This window comes from Alosa sapidissima, chromosome 14 (assembly GCF_018492685.1).
Source record: "Alosa sapidissima isolate fAloSap1 chromosome 14, fAloSap1.pri, whole genome shotgun sequence".
Classification (NCBI taxonomy): Eukaryota; Metazoa; Chordata; class Actinopteri; order Clupeiformes; family Clupeidae; genus Alosa; species Alosa sapidissima.
In genome coordinates, this window is record NC_055970.1 from 8,053,430 (window position 1) to 8,069,836 (window position 16,407).

At 45.7% G+C, this 16,407-nt stretch overlaps 1 protein-coding gene across 1 annotated transcript in view; it reads left to right on the top strand.

Moving 5' to 3' along the window:
* The first annotated feature begins 5,477 nt into the window (after window positions 1–5,477).
* The window catches only part of slc12a4 (solute carrier family 12 member 4), a 35,730-nt gene continuing 24,800 nt past the window's right edge, over window positions 5,478–16,407 (top strand). The window contains exons 1-2 of the mRNA XM_042060739.1: window positions 5,478–5,715; window positions 16,265–16,362. Of these exons, the coding sequence (XP_041916673.1) occupies window positions 5,580–5,715; window positions 16,265–16,362 (234 nt within the window). The 5' untranslated portion in view covers window positions 5,478–5,579. The remainder of the gene's footprint in view (window positions 5,716–16,264; window positions 16,363–16,407) is intronic.

A 16,407-nucleotide genomic window follows, 5' to 3' on the forward strand; every position in this document is an offset into this window, starting at 1 on the left:
GGAGGACAACAAGTTGCACCCCTGTGCATTTTTCTCTCGCCGGCTTTCACCTGCAGAGCGCAATTATGATGTTGGAAACCGTGAGCTGTTGGCTGTCAAGCTTGCCCTGGAGGAGTGGCGTCACTGGCTGGAGGGGTCCACAGTTCCGTTCCTGGTCTGGACCGATCACAAAAACCTCGAATACATCCGCAATGCCAAACGTCTTAACCCCAGACAGTCCCGCTGGGCCTTGTTTTTCACCAGATTCAACTTCACCCTGTCATACCGCCCAGGTTCTCGGAACACCAAGCCGGACGCTCTCTCCCGTCAGTTTCATAAGGATGACGCCCCTTCCCAGGAACCTGCATCAATTCTGCCCGATCCCTGCGTCGTAGCTGCCCTGACCTGGGATATCGAGGAGGAAATTCAAGAGGCCCTCCGTGACCATCCCAGTCCCAGTGCATGCCCAGACGGTCGTCTCTTCGTCCCAGATAATTTGAGGTCCCGGGTCATACAGTGGGGACACAACTCCCGCCTTGCCTGCCACCCGGGCTCCGCCCGCACCTGCCATCTCCTTGCCCAGCGCTTTTGGTGGTCGTCTTTGAGAAGGGATGTCCGAGAATTCGTCCGTGCCTGCCCCACCTGCAATCAGAACAAGTCCTCCACTCGGCCCCCCGCTGGTTTACTCCAGCCCTTGCCTGTGCCCACACGACCCTGGTCCCACGTCTCCTTGGACTTTGTAACTGGCCTCCCACCATCAGGTGGGATGACTGTCATTCTCACTGTGGTTGACCGGTTTAGCAAGATGGCACACTTCATTCCCCTCCCTAAACTGCCATCTGCCAGAGAGACTGCCCAGGCTGTTCTTGATCATGTCTTCCGTCTACACGGGCTGCCCAGGGATGTTGTCTCTGACCGAGGCCCGCAATTTACCTCTACATTCTGGAAGGAGTTCTGCCGTCTTCTAGGGGCCACAGTGAGTCTCACCTCTGGGTTCCACCCCCAGTCCAATGGTCAATCCGAGCGGGCAAACCAGGAGCTGGAGAAGGCGCTGCGGTGCATGGTTTCTCGCAAACCCCAGGCTTGGGCACAACAACTGATGTGGATAGAGTATGCTCACAACTCCCTCACCTGCTCTGCCACTGGTATGTCACCTTTCCAGTGTGTGTATGGCTACCAGCCCCCCCTGTTCCCCAGCCAGGAAGGAGATGTGTCCTGCCCGTCTGCCCTCGCCTATGCCCGCCGTTGCCGTCGTACCTGGTCACAAGCTCGTGCCACGCTACTCAAGTCAGCTGTCAGCTATGCCACTGGGGCTAACCGCCGAAGATCGCCGGCACCCGCCTACCGTGTTGGCCAGAAGGTGTGGCTGTCAGCCAAGGATCTCCCACTGCGGGTGGAATCGCGTAAACTGGCACCTCGATTCCTCGGCCCGTTCCCTATCCAGAGGGTCATCAGCCCAACCGCAGTCCGGCTCCAGTTGCCAACCTCCATGAGGGTGCACCCTACTTTCCATGTTTCGAAAGTCAAGCCGACGCATGAAAGCCCGCTGGTCCCCGTGCCGCTTCCTCCTCCTCCTCCTCGCCTCGTTGACGGTGGGCTGGTGTACACCGTTCGACGCCTGCTTCGGTCCAGACGGCGAGGTAGGGGCCTCCAGTATCTCGTCGACTGGGAGGGCTATGGACCTGAGGAGAGAACCTGGGTGCCAGCCAGTCGGATTGTGGACCGGACACTCATCGCCGACTTCCACCGTCTGCATCCTGATCAACCTGCAATCCGTAGGGGCCGCCCCAGAGGGGTCCCTAACCGTCCTGCCCGCCCGGCTTCCTGTCATGTGCCTGACCCTGACCCTGTCTCGGTACCTGTCCCGTCTTCTGTCCACGACCCTCCAGCTCCCTCCGAGGATGAGGATGTTCACTCGGACCGCTCGGAGGAATTCTAGCCCTCCACCGGCTCCCCTCCGCCCTCCCGACGTGGTGTCACTCTTGGGGACTTCTGGGGCCGTCCCTTAGGGGGGGGGTTCTGTCATGAGCTCTCTCTCTGCCTGGTAACACGTGCTGATTGAAGTCTGATGACCTCCACCTGTTCCTGCTCTGCTCTGCCTCACCCTCGTTACCTACCAGCTGCACTGCATTCACCACTCATCATGCCCTCTATATAAAGCCTTGCTTTTCAGTCCACACTTGTCAGATCGTCTGCAACCAGCACCAGTTACCTGCCTGTTTATTGAAAACGCCTCTGACTCTTTGCCTGTGATCCCGGACCCGCTCGACTACTTCTGTGTTCTCCAGCCCCGGTAATCTTGACCTGCCTTCCGTCCCTCTTCTACGAATACCGCCTAGTCCTTGACTGTACTGCTGCTTCGTTTCAATTGCTGTTGTGTGTGTGTTTCCCCCAGGACTTCCCGGATCATCCAGCTCCTGCCTTTGCTGTTCGGCTACTGGGGGAACACACACACGCAGACTCTTGGAACTCCTGTACCCCCCCCGGAACCCCTGAAACCCCCAACCCTTAAATAAACTTTTGAACGTGACGCAATTGTGGTCCTCGTCCTGTTTGGTGTCTGACACTAGCAATGTAATTATTGGGCTAATATTGGATGTTGTAGCGTTGTCAAGCTATTCACAAGCAACATATTAAATTACTTAAAATATTAGCCTTTTGTAGACTTTCATTCATAGACTACAGTATGCAAATATTGATAACAAAACTTTGCTCAGAAGTGGGTGTAGTAAAGGAGTAGCCTAAATCACCAAACAACAATATAGCCTACCCATGCAAAAAACATGTAGCCTAAACATTAGTTCAATATGCCTCTTTGTGGAAACGTGGAATATAGGCTACATTTCAAAGGCTTTCTTTCTTTCTTTCTTTCTTTCTTTCTGTTTTTGTTAACTTCTCAGTTGAAGTGAATTATTATATAACCTTTACACATTTTTTGAACCATGGTACTAATAAAAACTACAGGATAGTAAGAGCTGAAATGTTGCTTCATTTATCCAATTTCCACCACTATGGAAAACGTGGGCTGGTCTTGGGCCTGAAACTCCCGGACTGAAAAGTGGCCCCACTCCGGCCCTGGGTATGAATAATTTTGTTCTTAAAGCTGCAGTTGGCAAATCTGACAGATTAAGGGGACTTAGCCAAAATGTTTAATGTTTACAACTCTCATGCCCCTCCCCCACTACTACCGAGTACCCTCTCATCAAGTTTGTGCTCGTCAATGTGCACCAAACTGCACCAGACTGTGATTGACAGTCAGATCTCACACAGCCCTGCTCTGATTGGACCAGAAGATCCAGGAGCTGTGGATTTTTGCAAAACAAATAACAGGCTCTAGGTGGAGGTAGAAGTGCAAGTTTTTTTTTCTAAAACCGGCTGATTTATGTTGTTCTGTCGGAGCATAGTGTCGGTTTCAGTGAATACTGTATGATAAAACAAATCTTGCCAACTGCAGCTTTAACTGTACATTCGTACATCATAATAAAAAAACAGAAACATTACTGCATACAACATTGTGAAATATTCATACACACTGAAATATTGAAGCATCCAATGAGCCACAACATAATACACAAACTGAACAAAAATCTTTCAAATGCTCAGGAATGGCTTACCCCTAAAGAAAATGCGGACCGACCCACACACAAAGGCGGGTGATACCTAGTGGTCTTAGAAATGCGCTTGCCAGCTTGTCTGGAAGTTTCCTGTCCATGTGCTGGTACAAAACAACCTGGCCTCACGGGGCCTCCCAGCCTTTCCAGGAAGCCGCCCCCTGTCCTTACTTTTGTTCCTCATGACTGAGTCACTGCAAGTGGGAGCAGAGACTGAACAGGGCAGAGCGAAGCACAGGGGCCAGCTGCTTACTGACCCGCACTGACCACAAACAGCACCAGGGTGGGAACTTTCCTTGGGTGTGCAATGACGTCTGTGTGATAATTACTGCCCAATGACAGCACTATAAACTGCTTTAGGGCAAGACATTCACAGCCCCAAATGCTGTCTGGTCGCAGTTGCAGGAGTGTCTTGCTCTGTTTGTTTTGCTTTTGCTGCTTTAAACTATGGGGCTTCTACACTTTGTAGCTTTTCAAACAACTCAGAGAAGTAGAAAACATAAATGGTGTACAACACGACAAACCATGAGGAGGAGTGTCTGGAATGAGTGTCTGTGTTGTGTGTCATTGTTGGTGAAGAGTGTCTGCACACAACTTAGTACTGAAGGTGTTTTCTTTTATACAGTACAAGAAGGGTCTGTAGTTACTGTATCCATGAAAACAAAGAAGAGCCAAAAAACAAGATAACGGAGAAGCTTAGGCAATTCTTGGAGTGCATCAGTCACTCTGACGTCAGCAGTCTCGCTACCAAAATGAATCAGAGGGAATATTACTAAAGTCAGCATGCAAACCGTGCTAATGACAAGAGCAAGAAATCAAGCTGGTGCTTCTTTCCACCTCTCTCACAGTGAACAAACATTAGAGTAGACTTTAGCCCTCACCAGGTTACTGTGTCTCCCTCTCTCCACTCACTCTCACTCCCCCTATCTTACCGTCCCTCACAGATACGAACACACATAGACAGATGTAGACATGACCTGGAATGACTTTAAAGCAGACCAGTTCAGAGTAATTACAGGACTTTTCAAAGGGTTTCCCATCTGTATCACGTAGAGTAAGCATCCATTTGCCCAAGAGGAAGATATATGACTGTCTTGAGGCAAAGGGAAAAGTCTAACAAAAACACTCTTTTGGTTTACTTAAGGCTGTCTTTGTAGTTTTGGAAGCTGTTGTAGACTCCCAGAAATTACAGGACCGTATTCCTTGTTGAAAAACTTCACTTCACTCTTCACGAAACGTACTACTGGATACACTGAAAACTTTGGGATGGCTTACTCTTACTGGGCTTGTTTTAATGGCACATTTATATAACACTTCTAACATGACAGAACATGACAGTTCCACCATTGGCAGCATAGAGTAATCCCTCTGAGTAAGGCACTTGTTTAAACAAAGTTAAGAGGCAAAAACTAAAAACCATCTTTAAAGCTTGGCAGAAAATTGCCCATGTCAGTCTGTATCTGGGCGTATTTGCCCTGCTCAGAATAGCCTGTTTGGACTACATAGAAACCTCCCCCTCTGTTAGAAATATTTATGTTAAGTATGGTTTAGAAAAGGGAAGAGTTGTTTGATTCATTAATAACAGCAAACTATGCCAAAAATATCATCCTCATATAGTGAGGGGAAAGTCTATAGGTGATGGGTGGGTGACAAGTCTTCCCCATGTTACTGTGTATGGACCCAGTGAGCGCAGAGAAAAGGCATCCTCTCTCTCATTGTTCCCAAATCCCATCCCTTTCCTCATCCGAGGTGTCGTCGCAAGAACACACTGAGGCATGACAGTGTCAAAGCAGCCCCTTTCCCCCCCGAACCTAGGAGGCCGGCCGGTGGGAGGAGAGTATGGTAATTGTGAGAGGAGGAAGTGACCGAAGGGTACTGGAATGCGTCGAGATTAGTGGGAGTCGAGTCAGGCTGAGGGGAGACAGACGCGGGCTGACTGAGCGGCATTTTGACTGAGGGGACTTTAAAGTGCTGTGAACGGAGGAAAACATGCCCCATTTCACCGTGGTGCCAGTGGAAGACAGCGCTCCGTCAGCTTATGACAGCCTAGAGGGGATAAACTGGGTGGATTACCAGGACACGGGACAAGGATACCCTGGGCATGGGGACACTGTCAGCTCTGATGGTAAGTTTAGGACCAGACAAAGTTCTGCGCAACAGACTTTCTTGCTCTTGTGTATGTGTGAACAAAAAGGATGGTAGGAGGGAAGAAAAATGTGTCTTTTGGTTGTTTTTTGGTTTGCTTCTAATTTCTTTTCAAAGTTAGAAGTCTGTGACTCTGATGAAAACTCAGCCTACTCCGCTCAGCTGTGTGTTCCACCCTACAGCGGTCCGGTAACCATGGCAATTCTCCAACCAGCAGTTGCGGCCTCTCTGACAGTTCAGTTTTTTTTCTTTTCCCGGGGCTTCTGAAAAAGACTCGTCAGCCATTAGTGTGTGCACTTTGGGGGATTTTGGGGGGATCCGCAGAGGATTGGAGTCCCGAACTGAGACAAAACATTCTTGCAAACCCACTCCAAGGGCCTGGCATAGACTGTGGTGGCGACAAAAGGGAAGAAAAACAATTGGATAGACAAGGAGAGGCGTGGGGCGGGCTGGAGAGTAGAAGAGGAGGGGAGGGGGGGGTAGTTGGGTTTCTCTGTAATAAGACAGGCCTGGAGTGTTCTTCCCACCACACAAAAGATGGGCCTCGGTGGCCTGGGCTGCTTCTCTTTCTTTCCCCCCCAGAGAGCAGCTGGTGTGCTGAGCTTTCCCTCGCTCCCCACTTCCCCCCGGGAGCCAATAAAAAGAGGGCCACTCCTCGACCTGAATGGAGAGAGGCGCGAGAACAAGGGTGGCAAAGAAAGGCAAAACAAATGACGGAGTTGCTAGCTGTGGGGGGACGGGATCTAATGCGAGCAGAAGAGAGGAGAGGCGAGGAGCAGTGGTGCGCAGTTTTGAGCTAGCTTCTCATTCGAACATGACGGCAGACTTTCCAAAAAGGAAGTAACCGTAGAAACCACACAACTGCCCTGCCCTGGGTTTATTATGGTCTGGGCCTTCTACCCAGCCTCTCCAAACAGGCTGTGCGCAGGAGATCAGTTAAGGTAGCAAACTCGGCAAAGAGAGAATGAGATACTATGACCTACATAAACACCTCGCCAGCATGGCACCATTGCTGAGTTGAAGGATAGTTACTCTATTTTAATAAGCATTTCCATCTTGCTTTTTGCATCGAAAGTGTTTTGTAAAGAACCATATGTAAGATTGTGGCCAAAACTGGTACTGCAATCACTTTCAAATTACTGTAGAACGGTGTATCCCCTCCCCCTCCCCCCCCTGACTCGAGGTTGCCAACCGGATTAGAGTGTGGCTACCCGACCCGAGCCCGACGGGACCCGACAGTCGGGTCGGGTTCGGACAAATATTTAGAAATTGTAGTTTTTTGAGAATAAAGTAAAATGTGAAAAAGACCTAATAGCTTTCTTCCTGTGTGCAAGATTTGTTTATCGTGACAACTCTTTTCAGGCATGCAGCCTGAAATGCACACGCGTTGTCACGACTACATAAACAAATGGTTATGCACATATGCACATAAGCACAGTCTTGGGTGACGTTAAAAAAAGTTGTTAGCCTATAAGGAGATTTTAAGATTATTTGCGTTGCATACTGTGGTAAAGACATAGGCTACCGGTAGGCTATAAGGTCGTCTCGTTCAACTGGATGAGGATTTCCTCGAGTTGCACCAATTAACGTCAATGCTGCATATCAGTGACAGAGGCACTGTAGTTTCAAAGACTGTTGCAGTTCATTTCACGACTTTTCGTCAATGGTAAGACAAGAATTCTATTTTAATAGGCTATGCTTGCTTGGGCCTCTTGTGTTAATGTGCGCTGTGTGTGACCTGCGTGCTTGCACGCTCATCTGATTCTGTAGACAATTTGTTGTGTGTTCCGTTTAATGGGCTAAAAAGACAGGCTATCCACAAACGTGAACGTTTAATCACTAGCATGAGAATAACTGAGGCATCATCTGCGTCGGGCTCGGGTCGGGTTCGGACATAAAAATGAAAATGCCTGTCGGGTTCGGGTCGGGTTCGGACGCAACTCTGTCGGACGCAGGCCGGATTCGGACAGAAATTTGCGGCCCGATCCGCACTCTAAACCCGATGCCGAAACACTACTGACTTTGTGATTAGTAGATAGGTGGAGGGTGGCGCATCAGGCCAAAACACAACATGACATGACAAAACACAACATCAACATCAGTTTTTAACTTTTTAACTTTTTAAATGACAATATCCTGGCCAGACTACTGTTGTCAGTGATATAAGTATTTGAAATGAACATGATTTCTTAATGTCTAGTGACATATCAGGGCCATTTTATGATTAATTGAAGTACATTTCTTACATATGGTTCCTTTAAATTAGGATCTGAATTCAAAACTACTGGAGACTGAAGCAGAGAGGGGAGGAGCTTTGAAAGAGGGATAGATGGAAAATGCTGATTCAAACTCCACTTCAAAGTGTGCGCTGAATTCCGCTCGTCTCATTCGATTCATCTGCTACCTTTTGGTGTTCCACATTATTTACTATCCTACTCTCACTCTTTGTTGTAAGCAATTCCTATTTGTGTCCTAATTTTGTCCTTTTGATACTTGTGTATAGGCCTACTTCAACAATTGTAGAAGCATCTGACCTTAAATGCTCCCACACACATTTCCTCAATATATATTGTCTTAGCAGAGGTCAGTCTGGCAATGACATCAACACCAGAGCTCATCTTGAACCTCACTGTCTGTTATCCTAATTAAGAGGGTCTCAAAGGAGCTGAGGTTGATAGAGAGACTAGAGAGAGAGAGACAAGGAGCTGTGAGACAAATACCAAGACAAGACAAGGAGCTGTGAGAGAAATACTGAGACAAGAAAGAGACAGCCTTGAGAGAAATAGTAAAGCGTAAGAGTGGACTGTGAGAAAAATAATGACCAACCCAGGGGACTGTGAGAGAAATGGAGACATAAAGAAGTGAGAAGAGAAGAGAGGAGAGTGAGAAGAGAAGAGAGTGAGAAGAGAAGAAAGGAGAGTGAGAAGAGAAGAGAGGAGAGTGAGAAGAGAAGAGAAGAGAGTGAAAAGAGAAGAGGGTGAGAAGAGAAGAGAGTGAGAGTGTGAGCAGCGACCTGGCTTGAGCCCCCTCTCCTCAGAGGCCCCTGTGTAGCTGGAGAGAGAGGGGGGCCGGCCAGGCAGAGGAGACCTACTTCTTACTCTGGGGAGGGACGCTTTGGAGGAGGAGGGGGGAGGGGGGGCACCGGCAGCACTGAGCAACCAGAGGAGGGGGGGGGGGGGGGCTGCTGGAACCAGAGCAGAGTGAAGACGGCCACAGAGCTAACTTTGTTCCAGCTGGTGAACTCTGCTCCGTTTCAGCACTGGACTGCACACTGTGACCATTGTGCCCAGGACCAGCACTCCAGCTGAGCCGCACAGAAAAAGAGAGAGAGAGACAGAGAGCAGGCTCAAGTGGTCCACCCCATAATTCCATTAACGCCGTGGCAACAAGGCCACGTCTTGTGTGCGACTCAAGGAGCGCGTTTGTGAATGAGCATGTCACGCATCTTCAGCATATCGCCATGACGCAGCAGAGTCAGACAAACACTATCCTCAACAATGTGCCGCTCATGCGTTCACTTCCTGTGGCCTTGTATGGGTGAACACTGTTGCTAGTCCTAGTCCTAGTTTTTCGTTGGCCCGCATATCTGAGATGACATTAGCTGGTGGAAGATAAACACGGAGGGGTTACGCAGTCCCAGCAGACACAGGGCCTCACAGACAGCTGAGTCTGGGGTGTGTCTGGGGGGAGGTGAGGTGGCCCACTAACAGCTGGGCTACTGCTGTAAACCCACACGCAGGAGATCAGACGAGGGTAGACAGAGTTGGGGGGTATGAGTACAACAATTATGTTGGCCTGAGCAGAGCCATATAAAGGTATATATACGGCTCTGGGTCTGAGGTGGTATCAACACCTATCTGTTTATCAAGTTTGTTATCAAAGTGTTCTAGTTCTAGTCTTCTTAACAAGACAGACTTAATCTCTATCTGCTGAAATTTAGAAAAATATGTACAAAGTTACATAAATGAGTCATTACATGTAATTTTATCATAAGTTTTCAAAATTTCTCAAACAGACTCCTACTTTCAGTTCTGTAACACAAACCCTTTCACCACACACACACACACACACACAAACAGCAGTTGTTAACCCTGAGGGAGAAGTTATTCGAAACATATGAAAACAACTCAGTTCTATTTTTGACCCGAGGGCCTGCAATCCTGTGCAACAGAGAATAGCTGAGCTCTCTACATCCTCCTGCTCTGACTACAATGTGTCTCCCTAAGTGGGGTATTAGTCCGAGCTCAAAGAGACCAACACACACAGCAGTTGGTGACCAACCCGTCTGCCGAATTAACTTGCCCTGACTGGCATTGCGAACTGGCACCAGACCAGGTGGCCGGCATAAAAGAGCTCTTTCAATGCCACAGAGCCCAACAGAGCAGCACAGGTTTTGCTGAACAAATCAATTTCAAGAGTGTAATGCAGCAGTAATGTATATCATCCATGACAAAGCACATTCTAAGAAACTCAAGGAACAGATTTGTCTGTGGATTAACATGTCTGTCCCAGAGAAAAGCAGGCTCAAGAAAAGAGTGTGGTACAGGCAAATTCTCCTCATCTCAGCACATCACCCACCGCCTCCTCATTCATTCCTCATCGTTAGCACACATCAAAGCCCTAGCACAAAGGCCAGATGCAGGCGCTTAGCATTCCTCCTCTTTATTCCACTACAGTTGCTCTCCTTTCTACTTTTATGACAGGCCTATTATGAATAATGATTGACAGGCGGCTGCTTCAGAAAAATTTGCTTTTTTTTTCCTGCTGAAAATGGTGGTGGTGGTGGTGGGAATAATGTTATAATAATGAATAATGAATAATGTTAATAACAGCACCATCTTCATAATCTGCTCCATCTATTTGAGGGGGAAATTATCATCACAAAACAAGGTAATCAACACCTAGGTAATCAGATTGACCTCCCACTTCCACAAATGAAATCAAATGAATGTACAAGACGTCACACTAAGCAGATTAGAACATGGCGTGGTTTCATAGATAAAAACCAAAATGTAGAGGCATATAATTTGCATCCATACCTGGCTTGTGAGTTACAGTTGGGAAAGGAAAGGAGTTAGAGGCAGTCCCTAAGTGTAAGAAAGAACTACATTACAACTACTACATCAATAAAACAACGTCACAAGAGCCTCTACAGCCAATTTGATTAGTTCCTGTGTACATCACTACAGTTTAGGCAAATCACTTGCATGTGATCTTCTAATCATATTCTGCTTCGACTGATCTGAAACCAGTACACACTTAATCAAATTTGAGTCATGCAAATTTGTTTGTGCTCTAGAACACAAATGTTTTACTTTTTGAAGTTCTCAACATCTTCGAAGGTAACAGAAACCCAACAGAGAGTGATGAATTTCATCCTTCTCTTGTGACTACCATAACAAAGCTTACAGTAAATACAAAGACTGTAGAAGTTCAATATTCCTCAACATGTCATATATAAACAAATAAAACAGCCCTTTCCCCTACATAAGACCCAGACTTAAATAAGCTGTAAAATGACACATGAACAACATTCAAATATCCAAAATGTCTCCTGGAATGAACCAGGTATCTATCTATATCGATCTCAATCTGCTATACAGATAAATGTGTTCTATCGCACCTGTACTGGGTCTGGATGACTGATACCCAGAGCTTCTGCTGCTTTCCTGTGTGGAGGTTAAGAGTCAGAGAGGGTTAGGAGACTGATGTGATGGCAGCAACTCCTTGGGATCAACACCTGATGCAAGTCAAAAACAGACCTTATATAAATGTTTGAGCTCCTTGCCATCTAATGACCACTCCTAAACACACCCCTTTGAAGTACACACACATCAGACCCACACAAACTCATGTGGCTCAAAAGCACTCTTTGAGCCAGGACATGAATGAAACCGTCAGGTATGCCACCATAACACAACACTTTGCCAAGGCACAACACGAAGCAAAGCGGCCTAAGCCATGTGGCTTTTGTTTTAATGAACTCCATAAATGTGCATTAAATGAGAATTTTCAGTGATAAGCCTTCATGCCTAAGAGGCTAATAAGGTGGTAAATTGTTTTGGATGGCTAATCGGATTTAGAGCACACATTTCACAGAGCACAGCCTGGCCTCCCCCTAGTGATAGGAAAACATTCACTGCTAAAAGTGAAACAAATACACGCGCACATTGTTCTCTCTCACTCTCTCTCTCTCTCTCACACATACACACATACACAAATGGACACACAGAGACGCACAAACAGACAAACACAGAGTCAGTCTGTGGACAAGATCTTATACTAATGCTGGCACAGCAAGTACTGTAAGACTTATCATGTCTGCTACAGTACAACTCATCAGTTTCCTTCCAACCATTGTTCATCAACAACAGCAGAAACCACAAGTCTATGGCCAGAGAAAAATGTTTATGTCACATCCTGTCCACATGCCCATAAATGACTGGCTCTTCAAGCACCCTATGAACATTTTATCACAGGAGCACCGACAGAGCAATTCATTAAATAAGCTAGTATGCTTAGACGTAAACCCTCAAATACCCTCAGTTTAGTTTTTTACAAGTAGCCAACATCACATGGTGTAAACTATGGACATACTACAGATTGAGTAACAACAGCAAACCTGAAAACTGCACGCAAACTACTAGTACTCTCAGGAGTGTAGTAAAAGCTCAACACAGCAAATGCTTCTCAAATGGAGATTGTGAGTTTTGCTTTGTTGCCATTCCTTGATGTCATGAACTGTGAGGCATTCTTCTAGAGGCTCTGTTGACTTGTCCAGGCTTGCCATCATAAAGTCAGAACTTTTCTTTATAAGCTCAGCCCAGCAGGGCATTAGAGTGTGCTTGATATTTCCGTGAAACCTGTAATCTCTTTAATGAGATGTCCAGCATGTGGTCAAAGGGAAACAGCCAGCATTTCTTTAATAAGACGGAAGCCAGCAGAGTTAAAATGAGACTGTCAAACCAAAGCATAATCTGACATTTCTTCTCATAATGTCCCATCATTTCACTCTCATACTCTACAGACCTTCATTCTCTCTAAGGACAAGTGAAAATCGCTGAGATCAATATTGACAGTACACTGATGCACACTTAAAAAAACACAAACCAAAGGAAGATATGGTAATGGCTCAAAATTAGAACAGGAGAAATACCATTGGCAAACACTAGAGAGCAGCATACACAACAATCTAAGTTGTTATCCATCCGGTGTGCTGACGTCAATACTGGCCTGACTTCAGCCTTTCTACATTTTCCACAAAATATTCTCCTGATAGGCACAATCACAGACCATTCTTTCATCCTCCCACACATACAAACAAGTCCTTGTGGCTTCTGTTCATCTGACTAAGGTGCCATAGTATTTCAAAAGAAAAACAGCTAATGGTATGTGAAATACCCTCGGAATCATTTTTTTACCGAAGCTTACTGTCATGTTTTGACTTGTCTTCACCCAAGCTAAAATCTTTAGAACTGGTTGAGTTGTACTCTCTTTATCCTATTGCATGTGGATGATGGGAGATTATTCACACACCACAGCCTCCACTGTGTGTGTGTATCTAGTTTGTGCTGTGTCCCCTGGTGTGCAGGGTCAGTATACCCCCACCCCTACCCTACTACAGCTGACTGAGTGATAGTGTGCCCTGGATTTTGCCTTGCTTGTTCTGGAGCTGCTATGCTCTGAGCACAAACCGCTGCATTCCACAGAGGAAGCATGCTGACCCACCACACCAGCAGCAATGGCAGTGCAATGGTAGACACAGGTGAGTGAGGCACCTCCAGCTGCCCAGCTGGGGCAGAAGAGGGCTGATTGTGTGGGGTAACTCACCTGGTCGCACACCTTTCACTTTTTTAACCTGCCCAGCTGTTTTTTTTTTTCTCACCACGAGGAATTATTAGGCACCGTGCAGACGCGTTTCAAAAGGGCACAGAGCTAAAGGTATTTGCCATGGCATGATTTGTTTGAGGAGAATTCAGCATTGCAAACTGGTATGTTGTGTGATGGACCAAAGGTCATGTCAGGAAGTCAGAGCATGCATTTGCTGGTGAAAGGGACAAAGGACGTCATGCTAAACCATTGAGGTTTGTTGCAGTTCTTGAGTAAAGTCTGAAGACATGCATGTTAACTTCTTTTTAGTTGTACTAATTAGTGTATTGACTGATCCATACACTTGACCAGACCTAAAGTTTTAATGCTGTACTCAGAGCCGGACAGTAACGGAGTACATTTACTTGAGTACAGTACTCGAGTACAATTTTGAGGGATCTGTACTTTACTCGAGTATCATTTTTGGGGAGTAAGCTACTCATGACTTTACTCAAGAACATTTGAGAGGCAAATATTGTACTCTTTACTCCACTACATTTCTATCCTTAACCGTGAGTACCCTTTACTTCTTCTAAAAAAAAGAAAAATGTAGGAAACCCTCAATTTGTTGTTTCCCTCTCAAACGTGATTGGATTGTGCAGATGCCACTGATTGGGACAGCCTATCAGCAATCACCTTCAGCTTTCCGCCAAAGTCAACTCCATGGTCAGATTTAGATAAGAGACGAAACCATGGATGAAATAATGGATGAAGACGCAGCAGGTTTCTAGATGCCGGGAATGTGCCAACCCGTGGCCCCACCTCACCAGACTATTTCAATTTGCTGAACAAGTTACAATGATAGTTTTCGCTTCAAGTGTTTCAATTACAAAATAGTATTTTGTATTTGAAATACGTATTTTAAATACATGTATTAGAAATACTGCCCATCCCTGGAAACATGGTAAAAAGATGGAAATGACTTGATTTTACTTTCAATTCCTTTTACATTCTCCAAGGTATTAACATTAACATTTTTCATAACTCCATGTAGGACGTTTCTGTACATAAATGTAAGCACTGTGGCAGTAGTAATGCAATATTTAGAAAATTTACTCTTGTACTCTTGATATTCAAGTACTTTTAAATTCAAGTACTTCAGTACTTTTAGACATCTGACTGTTTAGACATCTACTTTTACTTGTACTTGAGTAAAATTTAGCTAGGGGTATCTGTACTTTTACTCAAGTAATGAAGCTGTGTACTCTGTCCGCCTCTGGCTGTACTTCAGTGTATGTAACTAAAGTATAATATGGGATGCATACAGTTACAAGAAAAATGAGAGGAAGAATTTAAGCAATGCCACGGTCACAACTACACTGCATACACACTAACATCTGTATTGACGAAAGTGTTTACTGTTGTTGATAAAAACCAATTTGGATTTTGCTTGGAAGCATGGCAAACAATCAGGACAGTATAAACACTAGACTAATTGTTGATGACACAGCCGAAGTCCAGTCTGAAAGAGTTCATTTGCTCTTATTTGTTCTTGCGTAGAAGCCTTTGTCCTTGGTGTTTCATTTTAACGCTTCAGTGGTCAATGAGAATGTCAGAATAAGAAAACAATTACAGGTCTTCAGACTAAGTGACCTGGGATAAGAGTGTAGTTACAGTGATAGTGTGTGTGTATGTGTGCATGTGTGTGTGTGTGTGTGTGTGTTTTCAGTGAGAAAGATGTACAAGGACACAAACGCGTACTCACCCACACATGCACACACACTCTCGCACACCAATTGCACACACAGGACGGCAGAGACAGAGAAATTGATTCACTCTGATTGGCTCAGGGTAGCAGAGAGGACCCAAGGCCACATGACAGTTAGTCTCTTCCACACTACACTGGGACATTTACAGGGATGGGGAATTAGCTCCCTGATTGTGAGGACACAGCCTCCCCATATTCTTCATAATAATCATTACTTTAGTCATTTAAGGGCACTGGAAATAGTACACAGAACAGACTGAAAATACAGACATGAATTTGGTTGTTTCTGTGTGAACTAAACAAGACGAGACACCAATATTCATCTCACAGAGATTGTACTGTACTACTCATGCTGAGGCACAAAGTGGAGGAAAATCAATGGTAGGTTTCATCCAAGAGCTAGATTGTTATCAGCCCAATCTGAAACCTTACAAAAGCCAATTACACAAACACCACCCATCAGAAGATGACATTATATTCTGCGCAGCATAAGCAGCCTGTTTTTTTTGGTGGTTTTGTTTGTGCTATTGTCTGCCATAAAGCTTTGGTGGGTGTGCACTTATGATTCCAATGAAAATGGTCTGTTTACGCAATAACATCAGTTCATTATGAAACACGTGGAACATTGTATGTAGACTCACACTTTCACAGGAAATAATTAAATGCTTTGGTCATTGCTGTGGTGTAGGTAATGCAGTTGTAAAGAGCACTCTGTTGATATAGGCTACTAACTCTGTTCAGTGTTTCCAAACATATCATGTAGCTAACCATGAGACTGCCTCAGTGCAAATGCAAAAAGGCCCTACTAGGTTTTGAAAGCGGCCCATCCCCCAAAAAGGACAAACAGCACGGACTGCGTGATTCACCCTGAACAAAAATAAGTTCTGAAGCATTAGCATCTGTTTCATCCATACTGTGTTAAACTCAATGTGTTTCCTCTGCTCTATTCCAGGCCATGGAAATCATAAAGAGGACAGCCCCTTTCTCAGCAGCAATGAGTCAACATCAAAGAAGAATGATTACTATGACAAAAATCTGGCTTTGTTTGAGGTGAGAGCACCTTTAAGCCACCATTCTACTCTGTGTCCTTTCAAG